General features: G+C 40.7%; 1 protein-coding gene across 1 annotated transcript in view; it reads left to right on the top strand.

The window, feature by feature from the left end:
* Positions 1–21,505, top strand: part of LOC124255850 (fibrillin-2-like) — a 102,553-nt gene that overhangs the window by 56,883 nt on the left and 24,165 nt on the right. The window contains 21 exon segments of the mRNA XM_046689795.1: positions 905–958; positions 3,201–3,329; positions 3,581–3,727; positions 5,304–5,366; positions 6,260–6,385; positions 6,737–6,865; positions 7,371–7,496; positions 7,636–7,761; positions 8,816–8,938; positions 9,258–9,383; positions 10,695–10,826; positions 11,397–11,516; positions 12,486–12,608; positions 13,519–13,644; positions 13,891–14,016; positions 14,302–14,424; positions 17,294–17,470; positions 17,865–17,933; positions 18,171–18,296; positions 19,029–19,154; positions 20,104–20,271. Coding sequence (XP_046545751.1) covers positions 905–958; positions 3,201–3,329; positions 3,581–3,727; positions 5,304–5,366; positions 6,260–6,385; positions 6,737–6,865; positions 7,371–7,496; positions 7,636–7,761; positions 8,816–8,938; positions 9,258–9,383; positions 10,695–10,826; positions 11,397–11,516; positions 12,486–12,608; positions 13,519–13,644; positions 13,891–14,016; positions 14,302–14,424; positions 17,294–17,470; positions 17,865–17,933; positions 18,171–18,296; positions 19,029–19,154; positions 20,104–20,271 — 2,565 coding nt within the window.

The following is a 21,505-nucleotide window of genomic DNA, read 5'->3' as shown; positions in this document are numbered from 1 at the left end:
AATCATTATCACAGCTTCTTTATGTTATCAGTACATACAATAAGTCTGCAACTACCCAGATGACATTGCAACCAATTGACTTAGTAACACTATCACTTATTACAAGCATGGGATATATGCATGGTGCAATGTACGATGTCACAATTCACTGTACAGAGTTGCCTGCCTTGGACACGCCAGAGTGAGTGAGTGAGTTGGGTTTTACGCCGCTTTCAGCAATATTCCAGTAATATCACGGTGGGGGACACCAGAAATGGGCTTCACACAATGTTCCATGTGGGGAATCGAACCCGCGCCTTCAGCGTGACGAGCGAACACTTTAACCACTGGGCAACCACACCGCCCCCATATGTGTTTAAAGCAGGAAACACTTTGGAATGCAGAGCTGAATTAAATATGCAATCAATCAAACAACCACTCAATCAATCAATCAATCAACCACTCAATCAATCAACCACTCAATCAACCACTTAATAAACCACTCAAATGATGTGCTTATGCTGAATATTGTTTTGTTTGTGTGTGAAAATTTAAGTTTGCATTTGCCTTCAGTGCTAAAGCAGTATATTCTGATGCCAGCAAATAAGCTAAAATCTACCCTTATCTAAAAGGTGAGATGCCACAATTCACTGTACAGGGTTGCCTCCCTTGGACATGCCAGAAAACGATGATTGTGTGATTGATGTTTTGTCAGCATTATACCTGTGCTCGTGAGTTTCACCGAAGAAGTAACTGCAGGAGACCTGACTGACTTTTCTCCTGCATTAAGCAATGATATAAGTGAAATATTGTTCAAACACAACTCACTCACAAAATAACATGGGTTGGATGTGGTGGTTCACAACCACGCCCAGACCAGTAACACCATCATTGAATTGTAACATGCTATTTTGTGATTTTCCAGGTAGACTGCGATGTCCAAAGGGGTACGCCTTTACAAATGGGTTGAACTGTGGTGGTGAGTACACATCCCTATACATACAGCTTCCTCATCTGTGGTGAATTACTGCAGTACTGACAATCAAGGGACATATGTGTGAAGATTTGTGTTACCAATGTTACCAAGTAAAATTATTTTCAATATAGGGAGAATAAATACAACATCTCCAAATCCATGTGCTGGTGATTAAATCAGTTGATGGATGGATTGTTGGAAGACAGGTGACCAGTCTGGAAAGCAAACTGACAACTAGATCTTTTGAAGATCACAAATACCATGGAATGTACACATATGAAATAAAACAGGCATTTGTAAACTGTATTATGATAGGGGGTCTTGGGTCCAAGTGAGGGTTCCGGTGAAACCCCTTATCTAATTGGCGTGCTGGTCTTCTTGGGGGAATTAACTCAGCAAAGAGTCCAAGTCACAAGAAGCTAATTACAATTTTATTAACAAGAACAAAAGTAACATGGGGTGGCCACAGAGAGTCGGTACAACCCTCTGGGCTCAGGGTTAGAGATGACCTGTGTTGGGAGTCTAAACCCTACTGACGAAATCGGAGTTGGTGACTATTTATCTAAAACTGAAACAAGGAAGAGATTATGATTCGTTGACTGATACAAAAATGGATGTAACCTACAATAACCAATGAAGTACAGAATATACAAAATGAGGTGTGTCCTACAAATGAAATGATCTGACAGGGAGAGTAGTTAATCCTGCTAATCATATTTCAACTGGCACTTATTGTGTTGACACATGTCCTGGAAACTTCCTAATTTAACTGGCACTAATTGTGCTGACATGTTCCTTGGATGGTTATGGTGTTACAATAGATGGCTTAATGACCCTAATTTAAAGTGTTTGCACAATATATTTTAATGGAGGTGATGACATGTTTACTTTTTCAAAGCAGTTCATTAAATCGTCTAGACATTACTTTGTCTTACTGAAAGGTTTGAGTCCTTGAAACCTTAGGCTAGGATTTATCTTGAACATCTGTGAAATTGTGCAGCCGTAACTTATACCTTTTTCAATAGTATGTCTGTGAGATGAGTTTTACTACTTTTGACTGGAGTCTTTCTCTAAGCTATTACTGATACATGATGAAACTAATATTCTATATTTATATTTTCCTAATATCTGAATCCTAATATATCGCTTGTAGTGGATATAATGAATAATGAATTTTCGTATGAATAATTATTCCATGATAACTGCCTCAAATCAATAAATCAAGACATTCTTACTGGAGGATTATGTTGCTCAGAAGTGAGATACCTGTGTTTGATGACGAGAACCGGTAAACACATCATCTAATCTGATATTTCACCACTGGTGAATCTCCAATAACGCTGATTTATGGGTGTCATTTCAATTCTTTTGTGCTTTGTTTAATTCTTTATTGTCACAGATGTACAGATTAATAAACTTCAATAGTTCACCCGCACTTTTCGGTCAGTGGTCAAATGTTGAGTGCATGAGGCTTTATCATGTGTCAATCAGAGACGAAGGTGTGCTTATTGAAATATGGAATAGTGGGGTCTCTCTAGTACATGTGTACTGTTATATCATCATAGTCTTTGATCATCATAAACATCTTCAGAAGTGATATTGTAGACCTTTCATGTTTTTTAACACAAGTTATATTTGGGATTGCACTTTCTCAGTAAAGTACGGATTCTAGTACAGTGGAAACCTGATAAGTAAAATTGCAAGGGACTCGCCAAAATTGTTTACTTATCAGGTATTTTACTTATCCAAACTCATCAAAACCTGCAAATGACAACCATATGCATGTATATGTATACATATGTAACAATGAACAACTAATCAGGGCTGGCCTCCAGTTGTCAGTGTATTGTCAACTGCTTGACGCCAGCGAGCTGTAAGTAGGATGTTTGTTTGACTGGAGACTGACACGACTGCCCCTCATGTCGGATTATGTGGTGATCGCTAATTTAGTTATCCAGTCTCTTTTGTTAAGTAATTTACTTCCAGGGACCGTGAGAAGACGTTTAGTTTGTTTACTTATCCGAGTAATAGTGATAATTAATGAAGAAATTTGCCGGGACCAAAGAAAAGTGTTTACTTATCAGGTCTGTTTAGTTAAGCGGTCTTTACTTAGGTGGTTTCCACTGTACTTTTGTTGGGTTGAGACCCATCCAGGATTCGAACACACCTATATTCAAGTTTTTGCAATGCATAATTTTGTGTTTCTGCCTTGTGTTGGTTTAAATGATTACATGTGCTGTGACAGATGTAAATGAGTGTGAGGTGATCCCAAACATCTGTAAGAGTGGCGGCGAGTGTGTCAATACCCAGGGTTCCTTCAAGTGTACGTGTCCAGCTGGCCTTGACCTGGACGCTACTGGACGCAGATGTGTAGGTGAGGAATGAGGATGCAGCGCCTAGCACGACCTACGTTATCAATATTCAAATATTCAGCTGCTGCAAGTATGTATCTATTCTATCTATGTATCATGAATTGAATTTTGATTAGACCATTCAACGGCTTATGACTTTAAATCTTATTCAATATATTAATGCCTTTAAGCCTGATTCAGGTAAAAAATAATTAAAATCAATTGCTTTCAATTTATTCCATTTTTTATATGTAGTGTTATTGTGAACTTACAGACAACAGGAAGGCTCAGTGTTACTTGGATTACAACAGAGGTTACTGTGCCCGTGAAATGATGGGTCTGTTTAACAAACACATGTGCTGCTGCACCATGGGAAGAGCTTGGGGAGAGAGCTGTGAAGCATGCCCACGGAAGGGAACAAGTGAGTGACAGGTGGTATGTGTGATGACTTGATGACTTGGATGGGTACAGTGTGGGGATCAGGTGGGTGACAGGTGGTATGTGTGATGGCTTGATGGCTTGGATGGGTACAGTGTAGGGATTAGGTGGGTGATAGGTGGTATGTGTGATGGCTTGATGGCTTGGATGGGTACAGTGTGGGGATCAGGTGGGTGACAGGTGGTATGTTTGATGGCTTGGATGGGTACAGTGTGGGGATCAGGTGGGTGACAGGTGGTATGTTTGATGGCTTGGATGGGTACAGTGTGGGGATCAGGTGGGTGACAGGTGGTATGTGATGGCTTGATGGGTACAGTTGGATCAGGGGTGACAGGTGTGTTTGATGGCTTGGATGGTGGTACAGGTGTGGGCTTGATCAGGTAGGTGACAGGTGGTATGTTTGATGGCTTGGATGGGTACAGAGTGGGGATCAGGTGGGTGACAGGTGGTATGTGTGATGGCTTGATGACTTGGATGGGTACAGTGTGGAGATCAGGTGGGTGACAGGTGGTATGTGTGATGACTTGGATGGGTACAGTGTGGGGATCAGGTGGGTGACAGGTGGTATGTGTGATGGCTTGATGACTTGGATGGGTACAGTGTGGGGATCAGGTGGGTGACAGGTGGTATGTGTGATGGCTTGATGGCTTGGATGGGTACAGTGTGGGGATCAGGTGGGTGACAGGTGGTATGTTTGATGGCTTGGATGGGTACAGTGTGGGGATCAGGTGGGTGACAGGTGGTATGTGTGATGGCTTGGATGGGTACAGTGTGGGGATCAGGTGGGTGACAGGTGGTATGTTTGATGGCTTGGATGGGTACAGTGTGGGGATCAGGTGGGTGACAGGTGGTATGTTTGATGGCTTGGATGGGTACAGTGTGGGGATCAGGTGGGTGACAGGTGGTATGTTTGATGGCTTGATGACTTGGATGGGTACAGTGTGGAGATCAGGTGGGTGACAGGTGGTATGTGTGATGGCTTGATGGCTTGGATGGGTACAGTGTGGGGATCAGGTGGGTGACAGGTGATATGTGTGATGGCTTGGATGGGTACAGTGTGGAGATCAGGTGGGTGACAGGTGGTATGTTTGATGGCTTGATGACTTGGATGGGTACAGTGTGGAGATCAGGTGGGTGACAGGTGGTATGTTTGATGGCTTGATGGCTTGGATGGGTACAGTGTGGAGATCAGGTGGGTGACAGGTGATATGTGTGATGGCTTGATGGCTTGGATGGGTACAGTGTGGGGATCAGGTGGGTGACAGGTGGTATGTGTGATGGTTTGATGATGGCTTAGCTGGGTATTGTGTGGGGATCAGGTGGGTGACAGGTGGTATGTGTGATGGCTTGATGATGGCTTAGCTGGATACACTGTAGGGATCAGGTGGGTGACAGGTGGTATGTGTGATGACTTGATGGCTTAGATGGGTACTGTGTGGGGATCACATTGACATTTGGTATGGGTGATGGCATGGGAGGATTCAGTATGGGGAACATGTGGTTGGCACGGGGCATTTGTGATGACTTGACTCCTTATCAAGTTGATGTGTACATTGCAGATGAGTATGAAGAGCTGTGTAATGGAGGAACGGGGATGCATCCTGATCCCGACAAACCAACAGGTAGGTCACTAGAATGATGTATTCTATGGCAGAAGTAGATACCATGAGTTAAATACAAGTTGCTCACAATCATACCTCAATAGCTTTTTTTGATAACAGGTCTCTGCATAGACTAACATCTAGTCTCCCAAACATATTTCACAGGAAAACGGTTCCTAAAGTATTTTCATAAAATATATAAAAAGTGAGCCAAGAGAGTTTTTTCATGTTCCTGAAACTGAGAAAATCTGGCCACATATTCTTTCATCACATGGGCTGTATTGGGTATGTTTGTTTCAGAGTTTGTCTCACAGACTAGTATCTGGACTGAAGGACCACACAAATTTATCAATTTTATATGACAACAAAACTGTCTTGTAACATTATGAAAGATGGTACAGTGGTACATGACATTAAAGAAAACAATCATGACAATCAATGGCGTGGCATGTCCCCACATAAACACTGTGTGTCCGACATTCAAGTACCAAGTCCACATTACACACTGCATCAGAGATTGTATGCCCTACTTCTGATGGAGGCAGTTTTCAGATAATTAAAGACAGAAATATCATTACATTGTACAGTCTATTTTCACTGAAATCCAAAAGCAAGAAAATAAATATCTTATTGTGGATTATTTGTTTATATCAACAAACAATTCCATCAAGTTATATTAAATAGCATGTGACTCTATCTAGCATTTACAGTAATATCAACACTAGACAAGGAAGTAATGATGATCAGGTGTGGTTCACCCTCTATTTCATTACCTTGAAGATATGTCAGTATGTAGCCTCTTGGTGAATAGGAATCCTGCTGCTTCAAGAAATGTGCATCAGGAGATTCTGTTGTTTTAGTAATGCATCCTTTTTAAGTGTTGATCACTTTTGCATCTGTTTGGTGTGTTTCAGATATCAATGAGTGCAGGATGTTTCCTGGTATGTGTCTGAATGGAAAGTGTCGCAACGTGATGGGAAGTTTCGTCTGTACCTGCAACCCTGGCTTTGCCAAGGATGACACAGGATTCAACTGCACTGGTGAGTGACAGAGTGAATGAGCATGGTTTTACGATGCTTTTAGCAATATTCCAGCAATATCATGGCGGGGGACACCAGAAATAGGCTTTACACATTGTACCCATGTACAGGTAGGCAATCTTACCCGGGTCTTCGGCGTGACGAGCAGACGCTATAACCACTAGGCTACCCAACCGCCCCTGCACTGGTGAGGAGCAGAGTAGTAGTGTAGTGCTGAAACCAAATGGAGCAACTTTCCCCTGCTGCATCAGTTTCAGGTAGTTGATGGGATTTTATTGAAACAAATCTAGTCATGGCATATCATTTCCGATCTATACTACATTTGCATGTTCTTGTTGTTCCTGATTCCAGATATCAACGAGTGCCTGATATCATCCGTGGAGATCTGTGGTTTAGGGGAGTGTATCAACATGCCGGGGACATTCCGGTGTGAGTGTGCTGAGGGCTTCAGGGGTGTCATGATGAACCAGATGTGTGTTGGTGAGTTTCTGTCAAACAGGGCAGGTGTTTCTGTCAGTCACTAAGTAAATTACCAAGGTTTATTGAAACAGACATCTTGAACTGTCTCATCTACTTCTGTATCAGTTTAGTATCTTTGATCATACTTGAAATTCTTGTGTAGAGTAAACTATGTTTCTACTGAACACGTTTATAATGAACTGACGGAGATAACAAAATGTTTCTTTTGTCCTGCCTATGTGATTTGTATTTCAGTCAAAATATGTATTATGAACTACAGTTATAACAAACTAAAATATTGGTGCACTTGAGTTTGTAATAACCGTATATAAATGTATTCCCATTTTACATTAGAAATCTGTTTCAATTAATTATATTTTATTACCAGTAATTCAATGTACAACCATATGAAAACAGGATTAAACTTGATAAACAAATCATTGTTATTAGATTATGTTTTGGTCAAATAACAATTGCTGACTAATGTAACTAGAATATTTATGATTTGACCTTTCAATTTGTCCAGACATAAATGAGTGTGAGGAGAATGCAGGCTTGTGTCTGGGAGGGTCCTGTCGTAACGTCCCCGGAGCCTATGAATGTGATTGCCCAGATGGCCATGAAGTTGGACCTGATGGCTCAACTTGTAAAGGTCAGTACTGATAGTCAAAATGATGGCTCAACTTGTACAGATGATCAAAAGGACCTATTACCTCAACTCATCATTCATGTTTGCCTTTTTCCTGCCAGGCATAGTGTTTGTTCAGCACATATGTGCCATGCTGTTTCAGATGTGGACGAGTGTGGATCAGCAAGCTCCATCTGCTCCAACGGCCACTGTGAGAACTACATGGGGGGCTACCAGTGCATCTGTTCTGAAGGCTACAAGACCAATAACTTGAAGACTACATGTATTGGTCAGTAATTATTCCACAGGCACAATGACAAGTATCTCTGACTGTCACAGTGACCTCATTATCTAGGCATCACAGGTGATGTAGACAAGATCACACCTAGAACACCTCTCATGATAGAGAGAATAATTTAGGGGCATGGAAACACGTGACACTTTTAGAGGACAGTATATCATTAACTTTAGAACTACTTACTGATAAAATGTGGGGCTTCATTAGCAATTATTATGTTAACTGGTTTCCTAGGGAGTGCCTTGGAAAGGTTTCCTGGTAAGATTTGATATACCGGTAGGTGGGGACGATCATCCAGTCACAGATCCACTTGTATAGGCCCTGTGGGGATCAGGTGGAAATGAGAGCGTGGACAATGACCATTTACCGATGTGTGAGAGTGTGGACAATGACCATTTACCAGTGTGTGAGAGTGAGAATTGTTGGCTAAAGTATCAGCAATGTTGCATCTCTTCACAGCTATATCAGTAAGTGGAAGAATATACAGGTTGCATATATTGAAAATCATGAAATTAATGCGAAAAATGCGTCTGTACTCTTCTCGAATTATTATGACGCATTTCAGTCTGACCATGTCTACTTTTGAGAACTTAATATAAGACAGAAAACGTAAATGTCTTGTCATCTTTATTGTCTTCAGGTTAGCAATCATCATAACAATACAGAATATAACAACAATTTAGGCAGCAATCACGTGATCAAACATGGCAGCGTAATCAAAACATCGTCAGCTCATTTCCATTCATTGCTTAACAAGCTCAATTCAGGTTATTTGGTAGATAACAAGTGTGAAAAGAAAATGAGCGACATCAAAGATTCAGGGTGTCACATTTTATCATCAGATTCCTGAGCTTGCATTAATTTCGTGACACATTTTAGACTAGACCCTCTCAGTCCCGTTAAATTCGTGACGCATTAATTTCATGATTTACAGTACATGAAAGTTGCATTATGCTGTACTATTTTCTCAAGTCATTCTATAGCCAGTACATATGAACATGATATGTGGGACTATTTAACATCAATGGATTTTGTATTCTTCCAGACATTGATGAATGCCGTGAACGTAATGGAGGATGCATGGGTCGTTGCGTCAACACTCCTGGCAGTTTCTCTTGTGGCTGTGAAAGTGGCTACCTCCTCATGATAGATGCCAAAACCTGCATAGGTACACTCAAAATAGGGCTTGCATTTTGTTTAATCTTAAAGAAAAACATGAAATCATCATTATGAATTCCATTTTGTCAGCTAAAACTTTATCTGCTCTGGATATTTATTAAAAATAGGTGACTTCACACCTCATTTCTAACCATGATTCGAGGCTGAAGGTTAGGGTTTTTTGTTAGATTTTAATTTCTGAATGAATTGATAGGTGGATTCATTAATATTTTTCTCGTTTAGAAAAAGTATCAAAGTTCATTCAGTTTATGTCAAAATCCATTCAAATACATTGTCTTACTGGGGATGTTGTGATGGGAATGTTATAGATGTTGACGAGTGTAAAGAAACACCTGACATATGTCAAGGAGGTCGCTGCATCAACCAGCCTGGCACTTACAGGTGCACATGCACTGGTGGACTCTCCCCATCTCGGGACCAGAAGCAGTGTCTGGGTAAGTGTCTTTGTGTCTGGGTTAGTATTTTTGTCACCAGGTATGTGCCTATTTGTGTCTAGGCCTGTGTTTTGTTGTGTGTTTTGGCAAGTGTCTTTTAGAAAGTGATCAAATGTAACATATGTTATATTTGGGATTACACTTTCTTAGTAAAGTCTCTTTGTGTCTGGACATGAATCTTTGTCCCTGTGAATGTGTCTGAACATTTGTTTTTTCACATGGAATGTCTGGGTATGTGTCTTTGTGTCCAGGCTGGTGCCTTTGTGACCCAGCATGTGTCTTTTTCCTGTCTGTTCATAATTCTGTGTGTCTGGTGGATATGTGTGTCTGAGTATTTGTCATTGTGCCCATGTATCTTCCTTTGTCCTTGGAGAAGTGTCTGGAGAAGAAACAGTGCCTCAGTCAGGTTGGTGTGTTTGAGTGTGGATGTGAATGTGTCTGGTTATGTAGCTGGTTGGATATATTTGTCTTTGTCTCTGCTTTGTGTCATGGAGTTTGTCTAGTGTCTGGATATGTGTCTTGGTCTCGGTGAAGGTTTAAGGCTATGTGGCTTTGTGTCATGGATTTTGTCTAGTGTCTGGATATGTGTCTTGGTCTCGGTGAAGGTTTAAGGCTATGTGGCTTTGTGTCATGGATTTTGTCTAGTGTCTGGATATGTGTCTTGGTCTCGGTGAAGGTTTAAGGCTATGTGGCTTTGGCTGTGTCATGGATTTTGTCTAGTGTCTGGATATGTGTCTTGGTCTCGGTGAAGGTTTAAGGCTATGTGGCTTTGTGTCATGGATTTTGTCTAGTGTCTGGATATGTGTCTTGGTCTCGGTGAAGGTTTAAGGCTATGTGGCTTTGTGTCATGGATTTTGTCTAGTGTCTGGATATGTGTCTTGGTCTCGGTGAAGGTTTAAGGCTATGTGGCTTTGTGTCAAGTTTTTTATCTAGCGTCTGGGTGTGTTTCAGGCTCTGTGAACGTTTCAGGCTATGTTTCTTGGTGTCATGGTTTTTGTCTAGTGCCTGGATATGTATCATGTCTCTGTGAATGTGTCTATGTGTTTTTGCTGATGTGAATATGTCTGGATATATGTCCTTGTCAAGGGAGATGCACGTTGATATGTATTAAAACCCATGTTTTCTTGAGCTACTGACTTTCCAGTTTTATTAAAGGGCTCAAAGAGATCTGTTTGAATACACCTCTTCTAATTTTCTCTTATATTGTTGTAGACTAACCTAGGACAAATAATGTGCACTCTGTTCAAATAGTTAGATTCCATTCAACACCATGTCTCCTGTCTGCAGAGTGTGGTATTTTGTTATTTGTAGATGTGGATGAGTGCCAGCTGAACAAGAACCTGTGTATGACTGGCGTCTGTCAGAACACACAAGGCTCCTTCTCCTGCAAGTGTGACACTGGCTTCTCCGTCAAACAGGAGACTGGCAACCCAGGATGTACAGGTACTGGCCCAGTCTGTCACTTACTGGGGGCTACTCTGGGGGCTACTGTGAGGAATTTGGGCAGTCTATTCTAGCTGTTGAATAGTTGGTTGGTTGGTTGGGTCGTTGTTTAACACTGCACTCAGCAATAATCCAGCTATATGGCGGCGGTCTGTAAATAATCGAGTCTGGACCAGACAATCCAGTGATCAACAGCATGAGCATCGATCTACGCAGTTGGGATACAATGACATGTGTCCACCATGTCAGCGAGCTTGACCACCCAATCCTGTTGGTCGCCTCTTACGACAAGCATGGGTTACTGAAGATCAATTCTAACCCGGATCTTTGTGGGTTCAATAGTATTGGTGTCTACCAGAGTGATGCTTTGAAAGCAGGTAGATTTTTGACCACCTTACATCATGAGTAGAATTAACTGTTTTATCAACATATTTAAAGCATCAGCCTCCATATACTGTACCAATAGTAATGAAATGGGTAAAATGAACTTCCACTTTGCCATTGTGATGCCATATATTCTGGCCAAAGACTTGCAGGAATCCAATGTTTTTGTTTGGGGATGCTGCGTAGATGACGACGAGTGTCTGGAGGGTAACGTGTGTGACAGTAATGCTGTCTGTATCAACACCAGAGGCTCCTTCAAGTGTGACTGCAAGCCCGGCTTCACAGGAGATGGATTCACATGTAGAGGTATACATACACGTATACTTTCACTAGAAACGAAAATGTGACATTTAAGGATTCCATACATGCCCTAAATATGTTTACATTTACCGCAGGCTGAATAAAACTGAGCATAGAAAAATACAATACATTTTAGTGGGGGATTGTAATGTTCGTATTAAGAATATGTATTACCTTGCTAAAATAGTGAAAAAGGATGAGATAGTTTGGGTGAGTATGCTTCAGTGGACAATAAATATGAATCAAGATACATGTAGATTCATTCATGTTTACATTTAACCCAGGCTGCATAAAACTGAGCATTTTAGTGGGAGATTGTAATTTTTGTATTAAAAGTATTTATTACCTACGAGGGCGAACATATCGGGGTTCATATTTTTCATACGATGCCCTAGGGCAAAATATCACTTTGTCATGGTGACGTGACGTCATGAACAATGCTATGACGTCACGTTTCTTCTGTGACATAGCGATCTACATGCGTCGACGAGGGCTAGCCAGGCTGTTTTTGAAGGTAGATTTCGGTATATTTTCTTCAATTTGACGACTTCAGTAATAAACAGAATATTATATTCATGCCCATATCATACTATGTTTACGACACTCGTGCCTAAATATCGGTATGTCCCTCGCTCTCACTCGGGAAATACCAACGCACTCGTTTCGTAAACATAGTATGACATGGGCACTCATATAATATCCTCTATGTATTACCTTGCTGTTGAAGGATGAGAATGAGATAATAAGTATGCTTCAATGGACAATGAATATGAATTCATTCATGGCTTTTAAGAGAGATTTTCATGAAGCAACTCTTGAGAAAACTTATTTATGATTTGTAAATACAGATCTGAGAATGAATGTTACAGGACTGTAAAATGATTGATCAAGTTTTCAACAGATCCAAAACATATTGTAACAATAATAAAATGTCCTAGATATTCAGTTCATGTCAATGATATGTGTTTGTAACAGATGCCAATGAGTGTATCCGGGCAAATGGTGGATGTGACCGTGATGCAGCCTGCATCAACATGCCAGGCAGTTTCCGCTGTGTCTGTGATGAAGGCTTCTCTGGTGATGGCTTCCAGTGCATCGGTCAGTAGATATAACTCATGGGTAAAACTAGAGTCTGACTGTCTATAATCTAAACATTATAATACTTCACGGGGTGGGGGTGAACTGAGGCAGGTGAGTTTGGTTTGTACTAACGTCATTATGTTTGGGGTGTACAAAGTGACCAGTCATCTATAATAGGAAGGAGGGGGAGAGGTTTGAGATAGACTAATGGACTGAAAATATGGAACGTCCCAAATGCTTGTCATAGTTTTGGATGACCCTCCTTCTGTCCTGATGAGACTGAAAGCAAACTTACTTTATGTCTCATAAAATGTTCATTTCTGTCATGACCCTCCAGAAATATGTGCATTTTAGGAGACTCTTTCCTGAGTCTCGGACCCACCTTGACCCCTATAACTAATGACCATACAGACGTTGAGAGATATGTGGCATACCAGGAGGAGGGGTTTAGGGTGTACTTAAGTGGAGGGGTTTAGGGTGTACTTAAGTGGGGAAGTTTAGGGTGTACTTAAGTGGGGAAGTTTAGGGTGTACCAAAGTGGGGAAGTTTAGGGTGTACCAAAGTGGGGAAGTTTAGGGTGTACCAAAGTGGGGAAGTTTAGGGTGTACCAAAGTGGGTGAGTTTAGGATGTACCAAAGTGGGGATGTTTAGGGTGTACCAAAGTGGGGGAGTTGATTGTGTAATAAAGTGTGGGAGTTTAGGATGTACTAAAATGGGGGAGTTTGAGGTGTACTTAATCAGGTGAGTTCGTGTTGGACAGAAGTATGATGTGTACATAAGTAGGGGAATTTAGGGTGTACTAAAGAAAGGGAATTCATGTGTTCTAAACATGCTGCTGTAGAGGATTGAGGAGCTCATGGTATTCTGAAGTTTGGGACTTCAATAGGTTAGAGTGTCCAAATCATAAGTGGCAATTCTCTCTTATTAGACGCTGATGAGTGCAGCTTGGATGTGACGCTGTGTGAGAACGGTCAGTGCTACAACTACCCAGGAGGATTCCGGTGTGAATGTGACATGGGATTTGCCCCCACTGAGGATGAACACGCCTGTGTCGGTAAGCAAGATTTTATACATACTGGTTCTGGTAAGGTGATTAAACATTCTTCAAAAGTCAGTCACAGAAGTAAAAAGGTATTGCCTATGCTAATGATGTTATTTTTCCAAAAAATGTTTATCAGTGTGAATTTTCTTCATCATAAGTGTCACCCTTTTTATACAAAAGCCAATGTTTGCGATGAGGTATGTTTTAAACAGTGTATATGATGACTCCAGTAGTCAAACACTTAATGCCTGTTTCCAGATATCAATGAATGTGACATGTTCCACAACTTATGTGTCAATGGCCGCTGTGAAAATGTGTTTGGAATGTTCCGATGTGTCTGTAACCAAGGTTACCAGCTTGACAACTCAGGAGGAAACTGTACCGGTAGGTCTGAGTCAGTCTACTTTACTGATGATGATTTCAAGATTTTATGTGTGCTTTCCGACACGAGGCATATTTTAGACATAGGCCTCTTTAACTTATACTGCATTATATTTGATATTAATTTTATACATTTCTGTGTTGTTTCAAAGTGATGGAGCTCTGATGCCACTGTGTGTATTGTACATTTCTGTGTTGTTTCAATTCTGATGCCACTGTGTTGTTTCATTTCTGTGTTGTTTCAACGTGATGGAGCTGTTATGCCACTGTGTGTATTGTACATTTCAGACATCGACGAGTGTCAGAACATAGACAACTGTCAGTATGGCACCTGTGTCAACACGCAGGGAGGCTACCTGTGTCAGTGTCCTCCAGATTATGAACTCAACCCCACTGGCACAGGATGTGTAGGTGAGAATTTCCACTGTATTTAGTGTTTCTAACTCATTCCACATTTGATCACAGAACATGTATGCAAGGATTATGGATTAATCAGCCTTAAATTCTGCAAAAGTTAAACATATTTTTAAACAATACGTACGTAAGTACCAAAATATTTGAAGTAAATTTGAGTGTACCAGGTTTTTAATCATAGTATTTTTGTCATTTTTATGTATAGCTAAATTTCAGCATAAACGCCAGTGGCTGAAGGGATAGTGTAAATCCAGCTATGGTCCATGCAGGTAGCAAAAGTAATGTAAGTTCACATGGACCCTAGTATGGTGATCTACCTTCAGTTGTTGGAGATAAATAGCTCATTTTCACAATGTATTGTCCAAAATAGTTGTCTACATTTTAAGATATATGCTAGCTATTTTTAACCCATTTTATGATAATCTAGTCATTTTACTGTCCTTCATTGACAGAGTTTAATAAATTATGTATTTATCATGAATATAGAATTTCTTTTAGTCACGTTATGGCTGAAATATTGCCGATGTGACTTTAAATCTTATCTTAATGTTGTTATTCTAACTACTTTTTTTTTTTTTTACTTTTATTTATAGTGCCTTTGTTCAGGAAATGAACAACACACCATTTCTCAAACTGATATTTCTTAAGATATAGCCTGATTTATATGTTGCTGATGTGAAAGTTAAACGTACTTGTTGTGAATGACCCCAAGTCCTCCTTGACAACTTCTGAGAAATATGTAATCCAGAGACAAGAGGAACAATTGATCTGGCTTGAATGAAATCATGATGCCGTCATCTTCGCCCATATTTACTTTCATCATCTTTTAGTATGAATCAGTGGTAACTTATAGGCTTTTTATCAAAAAGAAACAATTAAAAATACAACTGGTCATGGAACATATATTGATAGAGATCAAAGAAATTGTTTTATATCTTGTCTCTAGTTATGACACATACTCTCTCCTCTGGGCCTAGTTCAAAGAAGTTTACTATGTATGTTACAAATTCAGACAAGTATTTATTTCAGACATGTAATTGTATCTCCATACAGGTTTTGCAATATGTTTTTGTATCTCCAGACAAGCAATACACCATGTCCTTTTATCTCCAGACAAGCAATACACCATGTCCTTGTATCTCCAGACAAGCAATACACCATGTCCTTGTCTCTCCAGACAAGTAATACACCATGTCCTTGTATCTCCAGACAAGTAATACACCATGTCCTTGTCTCTCCAGACAAGCAATACACCATGTCCTTGTATCTCCAGACAAGTAATACACCATGTCAATGTATCTCCAGACAAGCAATACACCATGTCCTTGTATCTCCAGACAAGTAATACACCATGTCCTTGTATCTCCAGACAAGTAATACACCATGTCCTTGTATCTCCAGACAAGTAATACACCATGTCCTTGTATCTCCAGACAAGTAATACACCATGTCCTTGTCTCTCCAGACAAGTAATACACCATGTCCTTGTATCTCCAGACAAGCAATACACCATGTCCTTGTATCTCCAGACAAGTAATACACCATGTCCTTGTATCTCCAGACAAGTAATACACCATGTCCTTGTATCTCCAGACAAGTAATACACCATGTCCTTGTATCTCCAGACAAGTAATACACCATGTCCTTGTCTCTCCAGACAAGTAATACACCATGTCCTTGTATCTCCAGACAAGTAATACACCATGTCCTTGTCTCTCCAGACAAGCAATACACCATGTCCTTGTCTCTCCAGACAAGTAATACACCATGTCCTTGTATCTCCAGACAAGTAATACACCATGTCCTTGTATCTCCAGACAAGCAATACACCATGTCCTTGTCTCTCCAGACAAGCAATACACCATGTCCTTGTCTCTCCAGACAAGTAATACACCATGTCCTTGTCTCTCCAGACAAGTAATACACCATGTCCTTGTCTCTCCAGACAAGTAATACACCATGTCCTTGTATCTCCAGACAAGTAATACACCATGTCCTTGTCTCTCCAGACAAGCAATACACCATGTCCTTGTCCTCCAGACAAGTAATACACCATGTCCTTGTCTCTCCAGACAAGTAATACACCATGTCCTTGTCTCTCCAGACAAGCAATACACCATGTCCTTGTATCTCCAGACAAGTCCTTGTCCTTGTCTCTCCAGACAAGTAATACACCATGTCCTTGTCTCTCCAGACAAGTAATACACCATGTCCTTGTATCTCCAGACAAGTAATACACCATGTCCTTGTATCTCCAGACAAGCAATACACCATGTCCTTGTCTCTCCAGACAAGTAATACACCATGTCCTTGTATCTCCAGACAAGTAATACACCATGTCCTTGTATCTCCAGACAAGCAATACACCATGTCCTTGTCTCTCCAGACAAGTAATACACCATGTCCTTGTATCTCCAGACAAGTAATACACCATGTCCTTGTCTCTCCAGACAAGCAATACACCATGTCCTTGTATCTCCAGACAAGTAATACACCATGTCCTTGTATCTCCAGACAAGTAATACACCATGTCTTTGTCTCTCCAGACAAGCAATACACCATGTCCTTGTCTCTCCAGACAAGTAATACACCATGTCCTTGTATCTCCAGACAAGTAATACACCATGTCCTTGTATCTCCAGACAAGCAATACACCATGTCCTTGTATCTCCAGACAAGCAATACACCATGTCCTTGTCTCTCCAGACAAGTAATACACCATGTCCTTGTCTCTCCAGACAAGCAATACACCATGTCTTTGTATCTCCAGACAAGCAATACACCATGTCCTTGTATCTTCAGACAAGTAATACACCATGTCTATGTATCTCCAGACAAGTAATACACCATGTCCTTGTATCTCCAGACAAGAGACTGGGCTCTTGCTATATGGGTGTTCCCCAGTTTTCCCGTGGAGGCCGCATGGTGGTGTGTACTGACTCGATCGCGGTGGATATATCACGGGCAACCTGCTGCTGTACTGTGGGGAAGGGCTGGGGGGATGTCCCCGGGCTGTGTGAGATATGCCCCAGGAATGGAACAAGTGAGTTGTAACAACCTCTTTTCTCTTGTCTGGATGTTTTAAACATTTACGTTTACTGGTATAAGGAGTTTCATTTCCCACATCGTAGTATTTTTTTATTTCTTTTCTGCTTGCTATTGGCTAAGCAAATAACATTTAGACCATTGTAAATCATATAAATACCACTGGAATTCATAGATTTACTCAATCTAATCATAGCACATTGAAATTACAAAAACTGACTGATCTCTGGTTTGTGTGTATTTATCTATCATGACAGATTGAATGTCTGACATGATGGATGAACTGATCAAAACATATGTTTAAATGTATGTACAAGAATTCAGCAGACTTACCTAGCAGAAAGTTCTACCTGCCTCCAGTCATGGTCCTTGACAACCTGTGTGTGTTGCAGGTGAATACAATGCTCTGTGTCCCGGAGGCCCAGGGTTTAGGCCCAACACCATCACACTGGTGGTGGAAGGTATGTGGATGCTCAACACACGATGGACACAATCATCAGTGGAATCTGCTGTCATTTTTACACATTCTGAAATTATTTTGGAAAATTAACAATTTTGAAATGTATGTAGTCTAGATTGATCTATATTTAAAAGAAAATACATAAATTAAAAAGGTAAAAGAAATAAGAATTGACCAATGTTTCTTTGGACATGTGAGCAGCTGTATGACTTCTATAATGTGGTGGTTGATGATGCAGATATTGACGAGTGCGCTGAAGTGGACGATGTCTGTGATGGAGGCCGATGTCAGAACACATTTGGCAGCTATGTGTGCGTGTGTCCCGAGGGTTTAGAGCTGGACAGCACCAAGCACCGATGTGTGGGTACGATCAATTGTCCATTGTCCTCTCTTTGTCACTGAACGTATGTTACTTATGCTTCTGACATATTACCTATTCTGATAATGATATACCTACCACTCCTGGCACTAACCACCCTCCTTATATACCAAGCACTCCTGACACTAGCTTCCTTCTCATATACCTTCTAAACCATTTAACTGCAAGACTGACGAAACGCCTTAAACCAATTGGTACACATATGCAAATGACATTTTGAAAAATGTAAATAAATATATTACGTCATGTTATATTTTTTTCTCCCAAATACAAACTGTAATTTTTCATGCAAGATTCTGTAAAGCAATTAATACAAAATAAATATTGCCTTTACATCCAAAGAAAATTATTGTTGAAATCAATATTATAAACCAGATTATTTGTCAGGTCATGGTACGTTATCCACAGACAAGAAGTTGTGAATGCTGATGAATTCAGTGATATCTGTTTACAGGTCATATACAAATCAAATGTTGTGTTTGCCATTGTTCCTCCAGTGAAGAACACATTACAGTTCTTACAGAACAGCTTTCCTCTCTATGGAACTATGATAAAAGCTGATGCTGCTGTATCAGTGCTATATCAGCAATGGTCACTAGGACTGTCACATATATTGTTTGGCAATAGCCTCCAGGTCCACAGTAAATCCTGCATGCCACTGTTTGTAAACTGCAGGGAGTACATGTTTACTTACATATCTATACTGCTATGCTGCAGATATTGATGAGTGTCGGACGGGGCCCAGGAAGTGTGGCAGGGGTGAGTGTGTCAACACCCCGGGCAACTACACATGCATCTGTCCCGTAGGCTACGAACCCATGGATGGTGGCCGTGACTGTCTTGGTAAGAATTGAATAATATTCTTTACATACTGACATTAGGCCAGCATGTCATCTCAACTAGTTAAGTGACAATATGTTATGTGCAGTTTTCATCTAAATAGGAGAGTGTATATACACTACCTATGTGATATTAACAAGATGCCTTGTATATATTTCATCTAAACAGGAGGGTGTATATACACTACCTATTTCATATTGACAAGATGTCATGTATACATTTCATCTAAGCAGGAGGGTGTATATACACTACCTATGTCATACTGACAAGATGTCATGTATACATTTCATCTAAGCAGGAGGGTGTATATACACTACCTATGTCATATTGACAAGATGTCATGTATACATTTCATCTAAGCAGGAGGGTGTATATACACTACCTATGTCATATTGACAAGATGTCATGTATACATTTCATCTAAGCAGGAGGGTGTATATACACTACCTATGTCATATTGACAAGATGTCATGTATACATTTCATCTAAGCAGGAGGGTGTATATACACTACCTATGTCATATTGACAATATACATTTCATCTAAGCAGGAGGGTGTATATACACTACCTATGTCATATTGACAAGATGTCATGTATACATTTCATCTAAGCAGGAGGGTGTATATACACTACCTATGTCATATTGACAAGATGTCATGTATACATTTCATCTAAGCAGGAGGGTGTATATACACTACCTATGTCATATTGACAAGATGTCATGTATACATTTCATCTAAGCAGGAGGGTGTATATACACTACCTATGTCATATTGACAAGATGTCATGTATACATTTCATCTAAGCAGGAGGGTCTGTATATAAATCAAGTATGATATTTACATGTTGTATCTGTTTCATAACCACACAAGGTATATGTTTATTTCAGACTTGAGGAAGTATATGTACGTTACATGATACTGACAAGGTGTTGTGTGTTGATCTGTTCCAGATATGAGGAAGGGCAACTGCTACATGGAGTACCTCAACACAACACGGCCACCATATCATCTAATCTGTGAGAAGCCCATGTCCAAACAGCTGACCAAGAGACAGTGCTGCTGTACCATTGGTGTTGCCTGGAATGGTCCATGCGAGGCCTGCCCACTGAGGAACACCCGTAAGTGATGCTATTAGTAGCCCTGCCCACTGAGGAACACCCGTAAGTGATGAGTTCAATTAGTAGCCCTGCCCACTGAGGAACACCCGTAAGTGATGCTGTTAGTAGCCCTGCCCACTGAGGAACACCCTTAAGTGATGCTATTAGTAGCCCTGCCCATTGAGGAACACCCGTAAGGGGTGCTGTTAGTAGCCCTGCCCACTGAGGAACACACATAAGTGATGCTATTAGTAGCTTTATCCACTGAGGAACACCTGTAAGTGATGCTATTAGTAGCCTTGCCCACTGAGGAACACACATAAGTGATGCTATTAGTAGCCTTGCCCACTGAGGAACACACATAAGTGATGCTATTAGTAGCTTTACCCACTGAGGAACACCTGTAAGTGATGCTATTAGTAGCCCTGCCCATTGAGGAACACCCATAAGTGATGCTATTAGTAGCTTTGCCCACTGAAGAACACACATAAGTGATGCCAGTAGTAACCTTGGCCACTGAGGAACACCCTTTAGGGATGCTATTAGTAGGTTTACCCACTGAGGAACACACATAAGTGATGCTATTGGTAGCTTTACCTGCTGAGGAACACACCTAAGTGATGCTATTAGTAGCCTTGCCCACTGAGGAACACACATAAGTGATGCTATTAGTAGCTTTACCCACTGAGGAACACCTGTAAGTGATGCTATTAGTAGCTTTACCCACTGAGGAACACACATAAGTGATGCTATTAGTAGGTTTACCCACTAAGGAACACCTGTAAGTGATGCTATTAGTAGCTTTACCCACTGAGGAACACACCTAAGTGATGCTTTTAGTAGCCTTGCCCACTGAAGAACACACATAAGTGATGCTATTAGTAGGTTTACCCACTGAGGAACACCTGTAAGTGATGCTATTAGTAGCCTTGCCCACTGAGGAACACACATAAGTGATGCTATTAGTAGCTTTACCCACTGAGGAACACACATAAGTGATGCTATTAGTAGCTTTACCCACTGAGGAACATCTGTAAGTGATGCTATTAGTAGCCTTGCCCACTGAGGAACACACATAAGTGATGCTATTAGTAGCTTTACCCACTGAGGAACACCTGTAAGTGATGCTATTAGTAGCCCTGCCCACTAAGGAACACACATAAGTGATGCTATTAGTAGCCTTGCCCACTGAGGAACACACATAAGTGATGCTATTAGTAGCCCTGCCCACTGAGGAACACACATAAGTGATGCT

Source organism: Haliotis rubra, unplaced genomic scaffold (genome assembly GCF_003918875.1).
Source record: "Haliotis rubra isolate DU_JTF1 unplaced genomic scaffold, ASM391887v1 Scf61, whole genome shotgun sequence".
NCBI lineage: Eukaryota > Metazoa > Mollusca > Gastropoda > Lepetellida > Haliotidae > Haliotis > Haliotis rubra.
This window is presented reverse-complemented; position numbering and strand designations above follow the sequence as displayed.